At 38.1% G+C, this 23,262-nt stretch overlaps 1 protein-coding gene across 1 annotated transcript in view; it reads left to right on the top strand.

The window, feature by feature from the left end:
• The window catches only part of ncanb (neurocan b), a gene marked incomplete at both ends in the record, with an annotated part of 82,943 nt that overhangs the window by 48,901 nt on the left and 10,780 nt on the right, over window positions 1–23,262 (top strand). The window contains 2 exons of the mRNA XM_081384599.1: window positions 8,372–8,485; window positions 23,090–23,248. Coding sequence (XP_081240725.1) covers window positions 8,372–8,485; window positions 23,090–23,248 — 273 coding nt within the window. The remainder of the gene's footprint in view (window positions 1–8,371; window positions 8,486–23,089; window positions 23,249–23,262) is intronic.

Raw genomic sequence — 23,262 nt, 5'->3', positions numbered from 1 at the left:
CTGTCTATCTCTCTTACTTGAGCATTCTAGCTAGACTGCATTTTAAGGCATTGTAGATCCATTCTGAGCATGAAGGTTGTTCCAAAAAGGAGGGCATCAACTTTGTTGCTTTTTAAGATATCTTGTTTGTTTATTTTTTTATTATATTGTTTAAGGCAGCATGATGCTTCTTTTTTTTTTCAGAAAATGAATCCAAAAATGCATTGCAACAAAATTGACTCTACTCAAATTTTTTTTTTTATCCAGTACCAAGAAGTATAAAAAATAGTAAACACAAATATTGAGTACAGATAGTCAAATTAATTGTATTAAAATAGTTTAATTATTTTTTAGCTTTAAGCTTAGCAACATGCTAAAATCAAATTCTAGAGTCAGTTGAGATGTGTGATTAACATGTGAAAGTCATGTGAATACAGAGCACTCTAGTGAGCTGAAGTGAGAAAGTCATGCAAGGTATTCAGTGCTGCAGGAAATTTTGTGCTACACGGCTTCCTTTATCCTATTCTTATGATCCAGAGTTCATCCTTTTACTGATATCTGATTGATTTTGACAATTTTGAGGAAAGTAAGAGGTGACTTTTTAAGAGGTGTTCGAACACATCTCGCTATTTATATCCCAGTTAGACAGCAACATCTGATCTCACACATTGATTGGATCTTTGTTGGGTTTCAAAGCGTGTATTGAAAATTGCCCACCTAGAGAAATATGGCAAATCTCCTCATTCCCGCGTGATCCCCCAAGCTGTGTGGATTGCATCACAGCCAGGGTTAGAGGGGGTTTACGAAATCCATCCTCAGCTGCATAAGCCCTCAGGCCGTCTAGATTACCTGACTGGGTCGGGGGGATCTTGAGTGCTGCATCTCACTCTATTCCTCTTGCATTTCTCTTTTCGTCACATTGCCCCCCCCCCCCCCCACACACACACACCCCAAACACACACACACACTCTCTGGTTCTCTGTTTGAAGACAGCTTTGAGTTTAATTTTGACCTCCCCACGCCAGAGAGAGAACAGAGGCACTGTCAGATCTGAGGAGCAACAGTTTGAAATGTTGTGACACCTCTGCTCATTAGCTTCTGTAACGCTCCCTGAGTTGTTGCACTAGACCTGTCAGCAGTGGTTTGGACACGATGGCCTGACTTCAGCTCACTAAGATGCTGCCCCTAGCTGAAACACATGCACTTTACACTCGACCCAAACCACCATAATAAAAACATGAGGATTTTCCTCAGAACTTGGACATGGCACATTTGTCTAGAAGAGTTCATATGGCTGAGAATAATTTGATCTATCTATCTGTTTATCTATCTATCTATCTATCTATCTATCTATCTATCTATCTATCTATCTATCTATCTATCTATCTATCTATCTATCTATCTATCTATCTATCTATCTATCTATCTATCTATCTATCTATCTATCTATCTATCTATCTATCCATCTATAGATGTCTATCTATGTCTATCTATCCGTCTGCCTGTCTATCTATCTATCTATCTATCTATCTATCTATATATCCGTCTGTCTATTAGGGGTGGAACGGTACACAGAAGTCACGGTTCGGTTCATACCTCGGTTCAGACATCACGGTTCGGTACGAGTTCGGTACAATGGAGGGAAAAGCAAAACAAAAATGGAGAAGGCTTGTGCATGTCTCAGGCTGTACCACCAAAGGAAAATACATTGCTTAAGCCTTGTACTTTTTAAATAAGTTTTATTAATAAAGTAAGGCATAGAAGCAGTTTATTTGTAGTGCACTGACAATAGTTTTATATATTTAGTTTATTAATTAAATTAATAAAAGGACAAAAACACCCTGAGATATGTTTGGTAACTGTGCCTGAATGAATTGAAAATTATTTTGCTATATTTCAGATTAATATATTTGTTTTCCTTAAAATTTTAATTAACAGTAACTTAAACACTTTGCAGTTTGAATGATGTCCTGTATAAACAAAATGACGGAGTATGTTTTTATGTTTCCACTGTTCGATCGCGCCCGCGCCTCACACACACACACCCGCGCACACAAATATAAGTAAACACTTTGCGACTTTTCGATCGGACCCGCGCCCCTCTCTCTCTCTCTCTCTCTCTCTCTCTCTCTCTCACACACACACAACATATTCCAGCATTGCAAACTTTACATCGCAGCCTGCTTCAGAGCTAAGGCGGGGCTACAGATTAGGTGTCCCTAAAGAACCCACGTATCTAACAGTAGTTCCGCATTACATTAATTAATTTGCACGCGAGTTTTATTTATTTTTATACCGTGTATTCTCCGTGTAAATTTATGCACCGAACAGTGACACCCGTACCGTTTCGGTTCAATGCGAATACATGTACCGTTCCACCCCTACTGTCTACTGATATAAATATATCTATTTATGTCTATCTATCCGTCTGTCTGTCTATCTATCTATCTATCTATAGATCCGTCTGTCTATACATCTATCTATCCGTCTGTCTATCTATCCATCTGTCCGTCTGTCTGTGTCCATCTAACTATCTATCTGTATGTCTATCTATCCGTCTGTCTGTCTGTCTGTCTGTCTGTCTATCTATCTATCCGTCTGTCTATACATCTCTCTGTCCGTCTTTATGTCTTTATGTCTGTCTGTCTATCTATCTATCTATCTATCCATCTATCTATTTGTGATTTTGCCCCTATATGTTTCAGACCACATTTGACTACAGCAGACAACATGTTCATATGGTCCTTTTAACCTTATTAAACTTTAATAACAGCAGTAAACCTTTCTCGTACGTCTACATTTATCTCAAAACTACTTTATCAATAACCGAAAGGCTTCTATTGATTGAAGAACACCCATGTGGTTTGCGCAACTACATGTATCAATCTTTTGGCATGCCAGTCGCTGTCAGTGGTCTGAAATCCTTTAAATGAAAAAATGTCAGAGCTATATTGATGCAAGTATTGATCCCAGTGGGTGACTATATATCTATCATCCATCCATCCATCCATCCATCCATCCATCCATCTTATTTTAATATCGAATTTATTCATTTCAAATGCTGTGATTCATTAAACTATTGTATTACTTTCTTATTTTTGATTAATTATGACTAATTTTAATATTTATTTTCTTCAAATATTAAAATAAATACTATTAATTAATCATAAAATCATAAATCATGAAAACCCTAGTAAAAATTTAAACAAACAATCCAGAGCCTGATGCAAACCCAAAGTTATGATGAAATGGAATGAAACTCGGCTGAAAACATGGCAATTTCCAGGACCCATCATGTTAGCATTATTAGGAGGGTCTCAAGAGACTCTTCTTAGACGCAAATTGACGACTCCTTTTCATCAGTGTTCTGAAAGCAGGGTTTGTTCCCACAGGCATGTTACTGTAAACCTCAGTAAAAGCAACTTGAGGAAAAGATTACAAGTGCTTGGCAGTGCTGCATCCTTTTACTATTATATATTATTGTTTCATTTTTGTTTGCTCATCAACCGCTCCCGTTTGCTGATTATCCCACTCCAAGGGCACACTCCATAAAGCTCTCCATGCTGAAAAAGCCATTCTCGCCCCGCCGAAGCAATTACGATGAAAACAATCAACGGAAATAGGACACACGCCTCTCTGAAAGAGTGTAATTTATCTTTCAAATGTTAAAGAGTTATAAAATAATGTCACGAAAAGCTCAGAATTTCAGTGTGCTCGTTTTGAAAGTCATCGCTGACGACTACAGCGATTCTAATCCTTTGAGGAAATGTCAGGGTTGTCTTGTCTTTGTCATACATCTTCAGGGCTCTCCTAAACTCCTCCTTCTCTGGGGAATTGGAGCACTTTGGGAAAAGTTTTCGGACAAGAAGCGGAAGGTCAAAACAGAAAACTTTGGATTATATAAACATTTCATGGGGAAAAGTGCTGATACGTTAAAATAATACTTTTTGGCGAAGCATTTTAAGAGTCGTCACCTTCCATGATGTACTTTCGGAGTCTGCACAAACCAGCGGAGCCAACAGTTTAGTGTCTATATTCACGGACAAGATGGAAGAAGAGCACTTTGATGGCTTTGAGCAAAGGCTTCGAGGTGCAAACAACCCGAGGACAGAGAGAGGCGCTGAGTCCCAGACGGCTGATGCATAGCAAATCAGCCACTGTCAGATCCGTTCGCATTTTCAATCATTATTATTTGAAGCCAGAAGCACGGCGTGATAAAATATCATCCGAGAGAAGTTGTGGAGAGAGTCCTTGCTTTGTGGTATTGATCTTTCTCTTCTCGGAACGTTATTAGATTCTGATCCCATGAAAAAATGCTGGATGGATCATTTGGCCGTGAAATAGTTGATTGCATTTGAGGTCTCATTTATAAGGGAAGGGAGGACTGTTTACATTTTATTTGGCACGTCATTTACAAATGCCCCAGCAGCCGTTGAAATTGAAAACATAAATCTGGCCAATGCCAAACTAAGCATCTTCCCTCCAGCTCTCGGAAGCTGCGGAAAACACTTGAAAGCCAATGTCAGAAGGGACAGGGTTGAATGGCTAAGGCTGCCCTCAGCTGTACAATGTTTTCGGCACAAAGTACTGGTCCTGTTTGTCTCACGTGGCCTCTTTTCCTGTCCGGTGAGCTCTCAGGACACTTGTTTTACTAAGGCTGTTGCCAAAATACTATTGGTCTCCAGTAGGGCTGTCAACGAATATTCTAAATTCGAATATATATTCGAATAGTTTTAAAAAACAGAAATTCGAATGTGAAAATTAATATTCGAATGTGGAAAAACGCCCGCGGTAGCAGAGGCGCGGCTGTCAGCTTTGCGAGTGGGCGCGCTGCCTGAGGGGTCAGGGACAGGTAACAGGAAGAAACGTTAACGGTAAACAGAAACATTACTAAAGAGTACTGACTAAATAGATATTGCGCAGCATGAATAAGGTAGGTTAGATACAGCAGTTTCATGCACTGCAGGCTTCCACTGGTTTGATTATTTACCGTTTCATGTCAAGGAAAAGTTAAATTTTTACCCCAGCACAGCTCGCTCGGAGCGTTCAATATCGGATTCGCGTCTAGTTGGACTCTTAAACATTTTGAATTTGCGCGTCAAAAGCAAAAGTTTGATGCTCGGAGAGCGTGACGCCTCATTCGCGCCACAAGACCTCCAGACGCGCGTAAACGCGTCTTTACATTGACTTAACATTGAAATCACTCGCGCCAGCAGACGCTCTATTCGCGTTTGGTGTGTGAACGCAGCGGGTGAGGGCGAGAGAGAGAAAGAGTGAGTGAGTGAGGTCTGCGGTCTTGGCCATTAGGGGATTTACTTGTTTGTTTTTGTGTATGTAATACGTTGTCAAATATGTTTAAACTTAAATAAACTACCTATACAAGTAGTTATGTCTCTTTGTATTAATTTGTCCTGTTATTGACGTAATGTACGTCATTGACAAAATGCGCAACCAGATGTTCGAATAGTTCGAATATTCGTGTGTTTTTTAGAGGGAATATTCGAACGTAATTTTTGAGCAATTTTGACAGCCCTAGTCTCCAGAGGAAAGTAGAGAGACCCAGTCAATATGTATGTCTAAAGGGGCCATTCAAGCACAAGGCAGGTAGTGTGTAAATCCCAATGGCTCATTTGATGTTTACTCAGTTTACTGAGCACCATTTTTAGTTAATTTCAGACGTGAGTGGTTTTCTTCTACCAGTTTGATCCATTCCGGGGGATTCAGACCCCCCCCTCCCCCCCGCCCTGTTTTATTCTAGCTTCATGCATTCCTTTTTCATAAACACTTGAATGTGTGTAAGTTTCATTGAATAAGCAATATTTTGAGCAAAAAGCTGAGAAAATCTCATTATTGTCAAATACTATTTCTGGATCGGGTTCAGAACGATGATCAAAACACAGATGGAGTAGATCGAGGCCATCAACACTTCCAAAGCTTTACAGTCTTATACCTCGTCCTGGGTCGATATTACATTCTGTAACATTAGGCAGTTTTGATTTCTATGCTGTTTAATGTTGGTGATCGCGTTATTTTACATATGCATATGATTACGTATGCTATCGCATGTTTCTGCGTCGTCTTTGTCTGTGTTTTGATCAGGAGATTCTGTGCTCTTTCACAAGATGCCTAATAGCACCCCCTACTGTATAACAGTGAAAACGCAGAAAGATGGAAATTTCCACCAATGGCGGGGAAAGAGTTAGTTAAATCTGTTAAACCACTAAAAATGCAATTTGATTTAAATTTAATGTTCTCATTGAAATATTTGCAAAATATGCTTTTCACAGGCCTTTTAAAATACATCATTAAATATGTCTATTAAGTTAGATACAAATACTGAACAAAAAAGTTAACATTTCATTCTCGAACTGAAACACAGCAACAGTTCGTGACAGTCTGACATGACAAAATAAATAACTTTAGTAAGTGAGAGCGCTCTGATTGATTCTTAAGTGTGTTTGATTCACTGAAAAGAACTGCTCATAAGAATCATTCATCATGACTAAAACTACACTCGTCGCACTGTGGGTTTTTGATTCATTGAAACAAACTGGTTCATAAGAGTCATTTGTTTGGGGATTGAATTACACTGTTCTTGCTCTTTATTTTTGATTCACTGAAAAGAACAGCTTGAAAAAGAATCATTCATTCAGGAATCAGAAATCACTTGTCGTGCTGTATGTTTGTATTTAACTGTTCATGGGAATTGAATTACACTGGTCATACTGGGTTTTTTTTTTTTTGTGTGTGTGTGTGGTTTTATTTTGTTTGTTTGTTTTCTAGAAGGAACCACCCAAAAGAATCATTAATTTGATCAGTCTACACTGTTCACACTGTACATTTTCGATTCACTTTAAAGTATCTGCTCATAAAAAGGTTATAGTTGGCTCCTGCATTGTACTGTAGAAGCGTACAATGTTTGGATGTATTAATGTGAGAAGCGTGACTCTGTTACCCACGCTCTGTAATCCTGGGATTGGACGTCTAGACATACTTGAAATCAGCTGACCCTTTGACTCTATGATAGCGCTACCACTGTATCGCTTTGATACAGCGGAGCTCCGCTTTCATCCCAGCATGTTTCTTCTGCCTCTAAAACCTCATTAATCCAGCTATGGATGTTTTATACTCCAGGCAAAGTGGAGATGATCCAGCCGCCCTCTGCCTTTGCCCTCTCTGGAGCCCAAGAGATGCACTCAGATGGTTTGTAGGCTAGAGGCTCTCGTTTGCCAGCTGTGTCTTAATTGATTTTGCCCTCAAGCTCAGGATGAGCATAAGAAATGGTTGCAGGCAGGTGGACTATTGGATTTAGAGTATGTGTGTCCATGTCTGCATGCACCCCACTGACCCGGGTCTAATTTTATATGAGCATATATGTTTTTATGTGTGTGTAAATACAAGGACGAGAGTTCGAGAAGCATTGGAAATTTAGTTTCAAAGTTCAAGAATGATAAACTTTCTATATTTAGCAGTAGGCCTACCTGTTCTGCTGTCTTTGATTTTGTTTTAAATTTAAAAGTAATGTGTTAGTGTTTTAAAAATCTTTAAGATACCGTACAGGGCATTTGGCTCACTGCATTAGGGGCACCAAAATCAATTTAGGTTACACAAAAAGAACCTCAACAGATTGCATCCCGAAGATTTTGAATAAAAAGTCCAAATCAATATGTATTTTGCGCACTGCTTATTTACAGTTTACTTTTATAGTGCATTAACTTGCCAAATGAGATTACAAAATGTCAAGTTTACTATCACAGCTGTCATGCTGAGATATCTGGAAATGTGCCAGTGACGTTTATGCAAATGTGCTTTGTATGATATACTTGAAACTGATTTGAGGTAAACTAGTGGAAATAGCACATATGTGTCTCTAGATTGAAAACCATAATATATGTAAATATTATGTGCTTAATCTGGTTTCCAAACATTTGATTAAAATATGATATGAGAGAAACAACATAATAATAGATGTATGTTCAGTTCTTGAAGTAAGATTAGCAAGCCACAGCAAATACATTTTCAGCAGAGCCGGCCAATTATTCCCCCCCGCGTACACAAAGATTTGATATTCCCTGCTGGTCTCGTTTGAATTCTTTTTTCACAAAGTGTTTGTAAAAACGGTCTAGCACATTATTATAGCGATTTCAGTCAACGTGTTGTACAAGTTCATTGCTGAAACGCCAGCAAGACATTTTGCCTCAGTAATTGGAAATATAGCAATGTTAGGACATGTAAGTTTGAAAATAGAAAAATACAGATTTGCAACTTTCTGGTTTACCTTTTTATAGCACCTGCGGTACTTACTCAGCTCTAATGAAAAGGGAAAAAAAAATCTCAACATAATGAGTTGTTTCAGAATTTTTATAATATCTGTTTCTGTTTGTTCTCACAGATATTGATGATTGTCAGTCCAATCCATGTCAGAATGGAGGCACCTGCATTGACGAGATCAACTCTTTTGTATGCCTGTGTCTGCCCAGCTATGGTGGAGCCACTTGTGAGAAAGGTAATAAAATAACACACATGCACACTTACATGATCTAGTATAAACAGCATCCTTTAAAACAATTCCTAGATTGATTCAAAAGTGTTTTTAAATGGACAAGAAATTATATGTACCCAGAGGAAAAATCTACTGCTCATGAGTTGCTTTTCCTAAGCTCAGGAGACTTAATTGTGATTCTAAAATATCACTCATTGTTGTATCACATAGCATTTCAAATGTTTCTCCTAAACTTTCTTAGGAGATATCAAAATAGACTCAAATGAGACATGATAAATATTTGACACCATAGAACATTTTGTGTGTCAGCAATTAAGATTAACGTTAACCTTATTTCTGCATTACTTCACTCTTAATATAGGCTTAAACTCTGAATGTATGGATTGTTTTTTACTTTGGTGCATTTGAAGTTCTTGACTTGGTGCACAATTTGTAAAGTTGTTGAGATCTCTTCTTAACTTTAAAAGAGACAAATGTGAGAGCTTCTCTAGCATAGAAAAATCTGAGCCTATGAATGATGTTGTTGAGATCTTGTTTGAAGCTTAGGAGGAGACAAATATGAAACCACCGAGGTCTTGTTTGTTTACATAATATATATGTGTGTGTATGTACATATATTATTATATTTATATATATATATATATACATACACATATAATATATAAACAAATACGTTTATTTTGATTTGACAGCAATAATTATATTATATTATATTAGTGTCATTTATATACTATTATAGTATTTATTATTTTTATGAGCCTTTTTACATTTTTTGTTTTCATTTTAATTTTAGTTTGTTTTACTGAGTTTGTTTTTATGTGCTTTTTTCATTTTTATTAGCTTTTCTTAAAAAATGTTTATTTAACTTTAATTAATTTTAATTCAGTTTTAGTCATTTTCAACTTCAACTTTTTTTTTATTTCCGTTTTATTTCAGGCAACATTGACGTTTTTTTAGCACAATTTTCCACCGGACAAAATTGCGATTGTTAACTCATGATTTCTGTTCTGTCTGTGCGCACCAATCTTGCACTTCTATCTACTCCTCAACCAGACCACCTAGAGACTTCGGGTTTTCGGCATTATGTTAAGAAAGGTCTAATCTCGGGAACGCACAAAAAAAATCCAGGAAAAGATTTACTATCTCTTAGTGTTGTGATCCCATGACGTGAGAAAATTGCGCTAAAACACTCACTGAGTTTTTATTAGTTGTTTTTACGTTTAAGTTTGTGATCTAGTTTTTATATTTTATTCTTGAATTAATGAAAACTATTTTTAATATTTTTAGTTAACAATAACCGCACTGATATTATATTAACCCTTTCGCACATACGATCACACTGGTGTGATCAGTCTAGGCTGGTCCCTGGAGCGTACGATCACACCGGTGTGATTAGAACGGTCAGTGCATCACGTGATCAACTGCTAAATTCAAATGTGCTTTTGCGCATTGGCTGGCGCTGAGCCAGAGACAGGCGCGCTCAGAGCTGTCATATATCACAACTTTTCAGTGTTTTCAACCACATAATGTTTATTTTAGGTTTCAGACATATAAATTTACATAAGTACTAAAAAAACAATACATTTAGAGTTTGTAAAATACACAATGATGTCTATGGAAGAGGCAACAATAATCCTTTTCATTATAACGTTTTATTCATATCAGATACACATTGTGTAAGTAACTTTAAAGTTTACTCTATTCTTCTCCCAGTTCACCAGCCACTTACTTTTATGTATTTCGGGAGAAGTGGATGAATTCACGTGTTGTAAATCCAACAGATCCGATTCTCTGAACTGCGTCTGCGGCACAAACTAACATGGCGGCGCCCATGATGGCCCATCGCGCATACAGCTCAACTAACGCGATCGTTATAAAGGTGTTTAAACAACAAAACACTTCCACTTGCATATATTTGACAATCGGAATATCAGATATTTCATGCCATAGCTAACAGATTTGTGAATATTTTGAATTAAAAAGGAAAACTGACATAAAAGCAGATCATCATTCATTCAGCGCTGTTGTTGCTGCGGTATGTCACGTGAGAAGCAATGATGCGTCACCATGGAAACCATAAAGTTAGGGGTGTAAGAAAAAATCGATACACTTGAGTATCGCGATATTTTATTTTGCAATACTGTATCGATTTTCAAAAACGCAATATCGATTATTATTTAATTTTTTTTACACGTCGAAAAATATTCATCGTAAGACAGTGGTTCACGTTTATGTTGTTTAAATCCCTACCACTAGATAGCTATGCTGAGACGCACCACTATAACGGTACGTGTCCACTGGACATTTTAGGATTGACAGCGGACCGGAGAAAGCGTTGAGAGCGACCGAGAGCGTCAAAAAGTTGGGCAGTTCCTTTATACAAATATCAAGCGAAAAACGCAGTCGGCAGCCAATTGCTGTGAGGTTCGGGATGTGACGTCTGTCTTGAGAGTTTAAACATATGCAAATTGTGCCGGAGTTTATGCTGGATTTAGTGCGGAAATCATTTTGTTTACAAATTAGACGTTGTGCAGTTGTTATATATAGCCTATGTTAAATATTTCATTTTGGATGTGTTTATTGTGATTATATTGGCTGGTTTTATAAAAGTTTATACAACTGAAAGGATATCTTTGCTTGGTGCATTTGGAAACAAAGCTTGTCTATTTCTAAATGTAATCGCGTGCATCGTTCACACCAAACGCGCGAATAGAGCATCTGGCGCGAGTGATTTCAATGTTAAGTCAATGCAAAGACGCGTTTACGCGCGTCTAGAGGTCCAGCGGCACGAGGCGTTTAGCGCGGCGCGGTTCGCCTCATTTGCGCGTCCAGTTCTTTTAAAATCTTTTATCACATAAAACTTGATTTCAATATGACACATTCATTTTGTTCACTTTCATCCACTTTCATTAATTTTCGTCCAGTTCACGTTGTTGTTTTGTATAGTGACAGGGGCTATGTACCTATTTTCTTTTATTATGGCCTACTTGAGCATATAAAAATTTGCTCACTAAGAACCTGTGAACCACAATCCCAAACTGGCAGTTTGATTTTCTGTGTACTGAATTGTTTACCTAAAGTAAACTTCTTTGACTTTTATGCATATCATGTCTTTTTTAAAATATTTTTAATATATTTTACTTTAAAAAAATCCCAATATATCGCCTTATGCACAGTATCGAAATATATTGCAATATATTGAATCGTGACCCATGTATCGTGATACGTATCGTATCGCCAGATTCTTGCCAATACACAGCCCTACATAAAGTGACACATTCTAAATAACGATCGCCTTGGAAAACTCACGCTGGGGGGTCAGCCAGAATATTTTAAACTTACGTGTGAAAGGGTTAATAGAGTAAATAGAATAAATAATTTCTACACAAAATATTTATCTGCAGATTGTCACAAGTGACCAATCAAAATCAAGTAATATACAGTATTTATATGGTGAGATATGAGATGATACATGAATATAGTGACAAAAAATAATGCAGCTTCAGATATAAGCCTTCACACAGACAGCAATAGGTACGGATAGCCCAGGTGAGTCCTGTCAACCTAAACAAGCTGCAGTGCACCTGTACTGAGACGCAGCAAATGTGTGTAATCCACAGCAATGTCAGACCTCCCGCCTAAATGTGTTTGCTGTACCATCCAACCAAACATTACAACCAAACGTTCAGCTGCAAGGCAATGAAGCATGGGCGATCAATCCTGTCCCAGCCATGAGAGAGAGTAAGTGAGACAGAGAGGGACATGGGAGTGAAAATAGAGGAAGCAGTACGAGAGAGGCAGTCAGACTTGCGATCGCTCTGGTGGAGCGAAACGCACCTTCACCCAAATCCTCCCCTCCAAATGCAGACCCCCGGAGAGAGTGGGGGGAAGCCCTCCCATCATACACACACTTTATGTCTTGTAAAGTGGGCCGGAGAAATGGGAGCAGAGGACTGGAACGGGCTCATGGCTGCATTCTGGTGATGAGAGAATGTTCATTTTGGTTGAACTATTCCTTTAACATCTGGGAATACTTTCAGTGTGTAATATTTCATTTTTATTTTTTATTTTGTACAAGTGCTTAATTAAATTTTCGATTTTGATTGGACGAAGCATGTGGCAAAAGATTGCAGAGTGCAACAGTCAGGTTTTGAAAGTAAAAATCAATTTCAATTTCTCTAGAAGAACTGACTTTTAATGATCTTCTAATAAAAACTTAAAAAATCTGTTCTTCAATCTTTAAATCAATAGTTTTATGTTTTGACAGTTTTTAATTCAATTATATCATTTGCAGTGCTTCATGGGAATTACTTGTTTTTGCTTCCGGAAGTAAAAATCCCTATAATCTTCTCCAGAAAAACTGATTTGAAATTATAGCAATCTTCAAATGACAACTTAAAGACAAAAACTGTTATTCTTCTATTTATATCTGAATATTTTACAATACATTAAAATATATTGTTTTATGTGTATAATCAACAAATTTATATAAATAGTTTTATGTTTTGACAGTTTTAAATTATGTCTTTGCAGTGCTTCATGGAAAATACTTTTTGCCTCAAATCAAAGTTTGTAATCTTTTGATTCATTTGGTTTGTAGAGCTACTTGGTTTGGCTCAAATGAAAGGGAAATGTGGTGGAGAAAGCGGGCAGATACTAATATATATATATCGGGTTATATGGGTTGTTTATTTTGCTCTTAATGTATATATGTATGACATAAATATATATGACACTCACAACACAGCATATCAGGGTTGCATCACCGCCTTGACATGATTTCTGTTAAACATAAATTCCTTACCTGGAATAGCATTTTTAAATTACATCTGGAGAGGACCAATATGGATGTTTTTGTGCGAGAACAGTGGTTAATGTACAATCACGCATACCTCTTCAATAAGAATGATCAAAGAGGAGCTGAAGCCCGTGTCAGGTTAATTTGTTTGCTCGCCCAGTCTCTGGTGTAATGTGATTCAAAGACTGTCTGTTCTCATCACAACCACATCAGTCCTTTGAAGCTCACCTGCTTCCAACAGAAACCTCCAGTTTCCATGGCGACTACTACCGATGTCAATACACCTACAACACCACCAAACCGGCAGGTTCAAAGGCCAGCTGTTCGATACACAGTGTAGTTTGTGTAGCAACAGACCCACTGAGTCAATTAATATATTATGCTAATTGCAACTCTTCCGGATGCTCGAATTTAGATAAAAGCATTTTTGAACGCATTAAAACATTGCATTAAAACATTAATAACATTTCACAGAGATCCCTAATGTATTTTTTTAGGGGGTGGGGGGTGGGGGTGGGGGGTGTCTTTAACTCCATTGTCTTTAACGCCATTAAATTTCCATGAATCATTCACTCTGAAGAAATGTAGCTTTTAGCTCCTGTAATTTTGTCTCGAACGCTTCCCTGCCAGTTACTCCCTCTAAATCTACTCTTGTCAAATCTTGAGGAGTACATGTACCTGGCAATTTCTGCTCAATTTTTTTCAATGCTCTTTCTTAAACTCAAGAAAATCGAACAGAAAGAACTGCATAAACATGCATGGCATGCTACAAACTTCCTTTTTTCTTTGTGTGCAGCGCATAAAAAGTTGATTAGCATGTGACATGCTTAATTAATCCCAGTGCTGTAGAATGCACTTCAAAACATATTTCATGCCACTTCATGCAGTTGTTCAGTTCTATCACTTCTCTTTTTAAATCCCAATCCGTAACGTAAATATTTGTTCAGAGAGAACAGAAAGTGCCTTTGGATAAAGGTGCGCAATCCCGAGTGAGAATGAAGGGACATTAATGCCGCCCGTGGCTTGCCGAATCACATTTGAAACCAATGCTTTCCATGCAGGGAACCGCCTGCGAAGACTTCCAAACCCCACGCACACAATTTCTGCATATATCTCTCCCTTCCAGCTCATAATTTAGTGAGTGCAAGCAATTCCCACCAGATCTGCCTGACTGTGAAGTATTTGTTAAGTCAAATGTGTGGGGAAGATTTATGATCTGGAGTCATGCCTGATGCTTATTAACTTAGATCCACCACAAAATCAGTTTGTCCTCGGCCTAGTGTGATGACATAAAGATCCCAGCCAGTTTTGTTGTCCTTTTCACACAGCCTTACTATTAACCCTCTGGGGTCTAAGGGGTTTTTGGTGTCCTTGAGATTTTCTGACATGCCCTGACATTTGTGTTTTTTTCAGTTGCTTATAAACATATTAATGGCAAAGGTTTAATTACACTCTATTTAGCACAAACAGGGCTACCATAATATGTGAGCAACATGTATGTACATGTTTGTATTTTTGAGAGAATAATGTTTATGCATGGTTATTGAAAAAACTAAAAACTAAAGTTTCTCCAAGGCCACAAAACACATACTAAATATGTGTCAACAAGACTTTTGACTAATGGATGTTGTCGCTTAGAGTTTTTTCTTCAAAATGATCTGAAAATCATCCTGCCTAATCATTCACATAAAACAATACATTGATTTAAATTTTGTAAGACACTTTCTGTTTGGAAAGGCAATATGCGAGTGGGCGTCAACGATCCAACACCATCATGCATATTGAGTAGTTCACACCTGAGGAGACAGTGGGGCCCGCATACTTAATGAGCCATTCATTCAGGTGTGTCACTGAGCCACAAGAAAGAATGCAAGAGCAGTATGTATGTGTGTATATATATATATATATATATATACACAAAAATAATACACACTTAACAGGATCGATTGATGTATGAAACTGGTTTGTAAGATCAAAGTCAACAGAGTATTTGGAGTCTCGTTTGAACTGATAAGAAAAAAAGTGAGCAAATCACGCCGGCGCGATTGCCGACCTCGGGGTTAATTACAGGGGTTGGACAATGAAACTCAGGGGCCGTTTACAGAACATCGTTTTCAACTGAAAATGGAATGGCATTTTGGCCGTTCATTTACACGACAACAGCGTTTTGGGGGACTGGAAACTCTAACATTTGAACATGGGTTTAAAAGTGCAAGTTTTTTAAAACGATACTATTATTGTCTCCATGTAAACAACAAAAACGTGAGTTTGAAAAATGGTGACGTCATGCGCATGCGTATTACACGTTCAGTCTACAGGCGCGTAATGTTTCTTTACAAAGTGACATCGTCATCTACTGGCCGGATATGAATAATATAGTATTTTTTGAGGTTTTCTGTGTGAACAGAGACGTTTTGACAACATTGCCGTCCATCGTTGTCGTGTAAAAGTACGCTGAAACACTGGCCAGTATAGTGTTGGAGGTTTCAAGCTTATATACTGTATATGTGTAAAAGCAAAGTGTAAAAGCAGAGTGTTGAATTGTCAGAGCAATGGCACAGCTGTCCATGAATTATTGCAATCCACACAACATAATGGGAGAAATATCAGAGTTCAAAAGAGGACAAACTGTTGGTGCGCGTCTCACTGGCTTATTTGTGACCAGGACAGCAAGTCTTTGTGGTGTATTGAGAGCTATGATATCCAGATTACTCTGGATTATGTCAGCATACCACCACATAGGACGAACCACATTCAACAAGCGTAACTGTCGACGCAAGAGGACAGCTGTCTGAAAGAGATGTCCAGGTGCTAACCCAGATTATATCCAAAAAACACAACCACAGCTTCCCAACTCACTGCAGAATTAGATGTGCACCTCGACTCTCCTGTTTCAACCAAAACTGTTTGTCTGGAGCTCCACAAATCAATATTCATGGGCGGGCTGTTATAGCCCAACCTTTGGTCATTCGTGCCAATGCCAAATGTTGGTTTCATTGTGCCAGCAGTGCAAATCTTGGGCTGTGGACAATGTAAAACATGTATTGTTCTCTGATGAGTCCACATTCACTGTCTTTTCCACATCCCAAAGAGGCTTAACACCAGAACTGTTGCTGCCCAGAGTGAAGCACCCAGTGAATCGTTAATGGTTTGGCCTGCAATTTCATGACAGTCCCTACTGTGCTTGATTGACGCATCACTGCCAATACCTACCAAACCATCTCTGAACCATTCTGGAGGACCATGTGCACCTAATGATTCCTAAAGGGGGTGCTATCAGCATGATAATGCACCAATACACACAGCAGGACTTGTGACAGAATGCTTTGATGAACATGAAAGTGAAGTCCCTTGGCCTGTACAGTCAACAGATCTAAATATTATTGAGCCACTTTAGAGTGTTTTGGAGGAGCAAGTCAGAAAACGCTTTCCTCCACCAGCATCACAGCAATCACTGGAAAAGGAATGGATCAAAATCCATCTGACTACTGGCTATTTCCAAAGCCGAAATGGTTGCTGTATTGACCACAAAATGAGGCCCTGCCTACACCAATAAAATATTGTGGTCTAAAACCGGGTGTTTCAGTTTCATTGTCTAAACCCCGTATTTCACAACACAGCTCTCCCCATGGTTGGAATTTATTTATTTCATATATTTATGAATAAAAGATTTTCTTTTGGAAAATTTAATCTGCATCCTTAGTTAGTCTTTATCCTTACAGTGCTATTTTATTTTAGGTCATTTTGAATATTTTTTTTCTGTGTCTACACAAAAAAGGGGCCAAGCCAAAAATTGCTAAATATTTAGTGGTCTTTTAATTGTCTTAACAATTTTAGTCACACATCACTGGTCAGGAAATTAGCAAGAATTGCACAAATACTATGAATAAAGTAATTTAGCAGGCAATAGCCTTCCTCTTTGTTATCTTTAACTGTTTAAGCCGTGTTCCAGACAGCTTTTTACAGGAAGAAAAGTCAGTGTTCTTTTACTCAATGTTAATGGCTTCAAACAGTTCATGCATAGTTGAAAAATGTCTCCCAGTTAGTTTGAGTTTAATATGAGACCAAATATTCACTATAGGGTTCAAATCTGGACTCGGACCAGGAATAGCAAGCTATTCTGCAAAATTATCCTGTACTCCACAGCATTAAATGACTTTTTGTAAGATTTTGTCTTATGGTGGTGCGTTCAGTAGATGCATCTGAAAATGCATCATGTTGTCTCAATCCATTCTTTCATGCTAGAATGCTGAATTTGTCAATATTTATTTTACATATTTGGCAGGTTATTTTTGTATCTGGCGGTGTTGACTCATACTGAGGGAAGAAAAACACGCATTTTGTAAGAAAACTAGTTTAATCCAAAATAATGAATTGATACAGAATATTAGCACTTAGATTGCAAATGCACTTATAATGAGGTAGCTGAATGTATATTTTACCCCATATATCTGGCGCATTTGTGTGACATTTTTCCCCAAGCTCTGATTATTTTCTGTCCCCAAATTTGCCTATACGGGAGAAAATGTCTAGGTATTGAAATTTGCGTGCTTGTAACAAGGTTAAACAATGCACTAATCTAACGTGACGGCATTTTCTTTTATCTTGAAGGAAGTTTTGTCAAGACTAGCAGACTGATCGACAGCTGAAAAGAGTGGCGGGGATGTGACATGCCGTCTAGTGTGAGCTGGGGGAGTCAGATCTGAAAATAATCAAGACAGACAGTGAGCTGTACCACTGAGGTCCTGCATCAACTAATATTGAGCACAGACAGATTAATCATGGCCTTCTGGGTCTTTAGATAGTGTTTGCACTAATGAAGATTTCTTAATTATAACATCACATCAGCAGGAGCGCGTGGTGAAGAGTGCTAAAGAGTTGAGTAGAGTAATTTCCAGCTTGTCTTTTTTTCCCTTTTAATTTTTTGCAAGCATTTTTTTTTATATGAATGCCAGTCAGAATCCCCCTGCTCTTATAAATATTATATATATTATATATATATATATATATATATATATATATATATATATATATATATATATATATATATATATATATATATATATATATATATACTGTATATATATATATATATATAAACCCCCATATGATATTAAGTATAGTATATTTAATAATATTATATTTTTGTATTTGACATCAGGCTGTGGTCGGATTCTTTGTTTAGCCAATCAGAAGACACTTGCTGTCTGAGTTCATTTGCATATTACATATATGGCAATTGAGTTGGAAGTTGAAGGTGTAGTAGCTAGAGCATTTTAATGAGGTTTAAGGACATATTCAAAATAATTAGCAGTTGTCGCATGTTAGTTGGTTGTTTGAGTTTGTAGGGCGGATTTTGAGTCATTCCAAAATGTCTAATGTCACTTGTATTAGTCACTAGACTAGGATTATTTAGATAAGTGGTTTTCAATCCTAGTCTTGGGGACCTAAACCCAATGTGCACATTTATAATGTCTCTCCTATCTGACACACCCAGTTCAGTTCAGATCATAAAGCTCTCACCTAATGAGCTGATGACCTGAATCAGGTGTGTTAAATAAGGGAGATACAAAATGTGCAGAGCAGTGGGTCCCCTAGGGCCAGGATTGAAAACCACTAATTTAGATAAATAATCAACATGGTTGAGTTGTTCTGGAGAGTTTTTCGGCATAGGTCCACATCGATACGCTACCTAATAGCCTGTGGTATCAAGCTTCAGTCTTCTTGCATCAGAGAGCCAAAGCATGAGGATTATTTTTTCTTTCTTTCTTTCTTTCTTTCTTTCTTTTTTTTAAGGTTGCCAATCAGGGCTGTGAGCCAGTGAAAAATGTCTCCCTACTGTTGGGGGGAATATGATGAATGCTGCAGAGTTTTAGTGTTACTGAGGCAGCTGTAAAAAGAGGAAAACATTTTAGGAAGACTTTCTAGTACTTGGCAACTTTCCTAGTCCTGTTTCTTCAAAGCAATTGTTGAAGTTTGGCACTAAAAGTGCACAGAATTCCCAAAACGTAGTTTGGCGAATAGATTTTGCAGTCTGAACGCCTCTCTGCGGGCAAAGACCAGCTTGATATTCCAGACAATGTCGATACAAGATACTGGTCGTTTAGTGCTAGATCGCACACAGTAATGCTGGCATTTTAGGTTTCTTGTGGGTCATAAACATCTAAAATTGTTTTTTCAAACTTTAAGGCCATATAAAAACTGCTCATGATGTCCCAAATGGTATTTTACGTTAATAATACTTAGTTTTAGTAAGGGTTGTGTGCCATTCAGCTTTGGATTGGCAGTGCCTTAAAAGTAGACTTAAAATGAGCTGAAATTCAAAGAGATTCTTTGTATATCTGTAGTTCGGAATGAGACAAGCAAGACAACCAATTCTGAATGTTTGAAAAAAGTTTGAAAATGGATGGATAGATAGATAGACAGACAGACAGGCAGACAGATAGATAGATATATAGATAAATTGATGAATGGATGGATGGAGTGAGTTCAGTTTTTTTTAATGGCTTGACTCATTGTATGTGCTTTAAATTTTATGTACATTTTTCTGAGTTTAGGAAATCCTACAGGTAAATCAGATCCTGGATGGATCCTATACCAGTTGCAGAGCCGTAAAGCTAAGCGTCGTAATGGGCTCCCCGCGGACGGCCTGTAATTGCTCTCGATAAACCTTGTGGCTGTGAGTGTGAGTGCATGAAACCCGAGTGCTTTCGGCTCGCATCAGCTTTAACAAGCGTCATCCCCTTTAAATCAAGTGTGCCAACAGCCCGTACCATTGAGGCTATAAGCATGCATCTCCCTGGCAGGGTTTTTTCTCACCTATACGGATGGTGTCTGTACACGAACTGAAATGGCAACATGTTTGTTGCCCCTTGATCCAGCATTCGCTCCTCTGCTCTCACTCCATCACTTTCACATCTGTGAAAGTGCACTTATCACTCCTTGCTCTCGGATGATCTTGACTACATCATCCAAAACAGTAATCTTCAGTATTGCTTCTTGTGTCTACTTCCGCTTGTTTATGGCCTCCATTCTCGCAAAGAGCAAAAACGCTCCACTAAAATGACGTCACCTGAAAATCATCCCACCAAATGCTTCATCATCAGGGGTGTCGAAAACACAGCACTAATATATCACATTGTGATGGGAATAAATGACCCAATCACTCAGTTGGAAGCACTTGCCCTTTTTATTTTTAACTGCTGCTCATTCACTTGCCATGCATTAATCACGAAAACGTGCCAACCGTCAACGTGACGCTCTAAAGAAGCTCCAGATAAACTATAAATGTCCGAGACAGCTAGCTAGCCTCTCAAAGAAAAGTCTATGTATTGTATTGTATTGTATTGTATTTATTTATTGTTATTTATTTTAATTGGCTTTTTTTTTGGCCCTATCAGACCTGCAACCCATTTTTGGTTCATGATCCACCAGTTCAGCCTCTCAAAGAAGTAACAAATGAACAAGAACTCTGCTCGGCTACTCTTCCACAGGTCTCTTTTTGCAAATATTTAGAACTGGTTTAATGAGCGCAGGGTATAAAAGCAAAGTCTGCCGTGAGCAATATCATCTGCTTTGAACACCATTAGGCTGCTTTCTTCAAAGGATTGCAACTCCCACTTGGCTTTGGGATGAAGGCTTTCAGGTGGAGGGCTGGTGACAACTGCCCATTCCTAATCCGGGCCAGGTGCCAAGGTATGCCAACGGTGACTTGTAATGCCTCCAGCGTCTCTATTCTTCCTGCGACTGGAGATAAGAGAGCAGGCTCTGCTGGAGCGCACCAATTTGGACAAGTTCCCACTGTGTTTCAATACACTGTCAACATTCCTGAATGGATCCGGAAGCTTGAACGCAGTGTGGTTCCGGTCTCTTGGACTGATCAAATTGCAATGCAAAATCTTACTGCTCTCTATTTTCATTCACACAGTTGACATAACTTTGATACACAGCAAGAAACACATTTAAATTCATGTTTAGCATTGTTTTTTTTCCTGCTATTCTCAACCCTATCAGACCTGCAACCTATTTTTGGTTCATGACCCACCAGTTGAGATTTTTTGCCACATTAAAGATTAGCTCTTCCCTTATAGATTAGCTAACACTGTTCATCCTCTTTTGGGAAACTTGATATTTTGTTCCAGTCTCAGTAGCAATAAAAAAAGAGCAGCCAGTTTGTTTTCTCCCTAGAGAACAGAAAGCCACTTGAATGCCAAAGCAAATAAGAGAGAATCTTTTGTTCTGGGCAGTGTTTTCTTTCAGGTTAGCTTCAGGCTAGATCCCTCTGACTCAGGTTAAATGAGGCTGCTCTCCAAGTTTAGCTCTGAATCTCTTGAATTAATGGTTTTCAGGGAATGAAAAGATGTGGAAGTGGAGGGTACAAAACAAGAAATGCTATGTATTTAAATGAAAAGGTTGTTTTAGCAAACGACAATCCTTTCAGCTCTGTTAGTAATTTGCCTAAACAGGAACCAAAATGTTTTTTTTGTTTGTTTTTTTTTTGTTTTTTTGCCAGGTGAATTATGAATATTGTATGTTTTTTTAATATTCGGCTGTTTATTTTTTATTTGATCATTTTTGACCAATAGCATTCACAGCACCTTAAATCAAACAGTGTTTTGGTAAAATGCTAATGTTAAATGTAATTTTGTTGCTAATATTTTCATTTTGGTGACATAATGTGAAGAATATTTCATGTATGTGTCACCACATGATATAAAAACCTTAAAATTGCATGAATAATTTAATGATAACATTTCCTCTGAGGTAAACTTTGGTCGTTTTTGTTTTATTTAGCTACCAAATTCAATTGTTATTCACATTTGCTCTTGTAATTGTACATTTTTGGACATGCTGACGTTGATCTGCAGTGTCAAATTGACTACTTTAACCAGCTTTACCAAAAGAAACCTAGTCTGGTTTACCAACACCATCTAGGATTGTATTCGTAATGGAGAAAAGCAAATTATGGTTTCATTTTCATTTTGATCAAGACAATGAGGAAGTAATGTGATTGACAGTTGGCGTTAACATTTTGGACACGTAGACCCATGGCGACTGCAGTGATCGTGGCGCCTTAAATACTTTCTTGCGGTACATTCTGTTCCTCTGCCCTGTGTTCAGGCAGCTCTCGCCCCCATCTGCATGCTAAACAGAGGCCCATACGGGCCAATTTGCAGCAGCCAATTTACCAATGTCGCTTTGAATTTGCTAGGAGTAAAATGCTTGGAGCTTCGTAAAATGGGGAGTCTGGGACGGCTAAAACCTTCACCCTCAAACATACACAAATGTACGAAGCCACACACGCTCAGAAAAGTAGAGATTTTCTGTTCCTCGTGTACCAAGATGCGGTAGAGTCCCAGAGGGTTAGAAAGAGGCAGTTCTGACAAGGATGTGACAGGGCTTAATTAGCCGTTTGAACTTAGCTGCAGAAGACGTTTCTCTAGATTGTTGTCATTTGAATAGATTAAGACGTGTTTTTGCTAATGCTAAACTGCTTATGCTCACAGCCATGGATTAGAGTGACACAACAAAGAGAGGCGAATAAAACGCATGGATGTGTCACTTCAGAGGAGCTAAAGTTGAGTGCTTAAGTAGGCTAGCATGTAGCTATGTGTGAGATTATTGCTGAATGGTCTTTTTAAACACCATGAAAAAAACAAATACTAAGAAGTTCATGCTAATCTCTCATTCAGTTAAACTTTCACTCACATTGTTATGCTAATTATAATGCTAAATGCTATCTAGTAGCATTTTCGCTAATGTCTCAAACTCTTTTCTGTAACTCACACTCTCTTTCTCTCTCAACGCAGATACTGAGGGTTGCGAGCACAACTGGAGGAAGTTTCACGGCCACTGCTACAGGTACTTCACCCGTAGACACACATGGGAGGACGCTGAGAAGGACTGCAGAGAGCACAGCGGTCACCTGGCCAGTATCCACTCCACACAAGAGCAGGACTTCATTAATGGTCAGTATCTACTC

This window comes from Scardinius erythrophthalmus (genome assembly GCF_964197995.2).
Source record: "Scardinius erythrophthalmus genome assembly, chromosome: 14".
Taxonomy (NCBI): domain Eukaryota; kingdom Metazoa; phylum Chordata; class Actinopteri; order Cypriniformes; family Leuciscidae; genus Scardinius; species Scardinius erythrophthalmus.
Note: the sequence above shows the minus strand (reverse complement) of the source record. Positions and strands in the feature narration are given on the sequence as shown.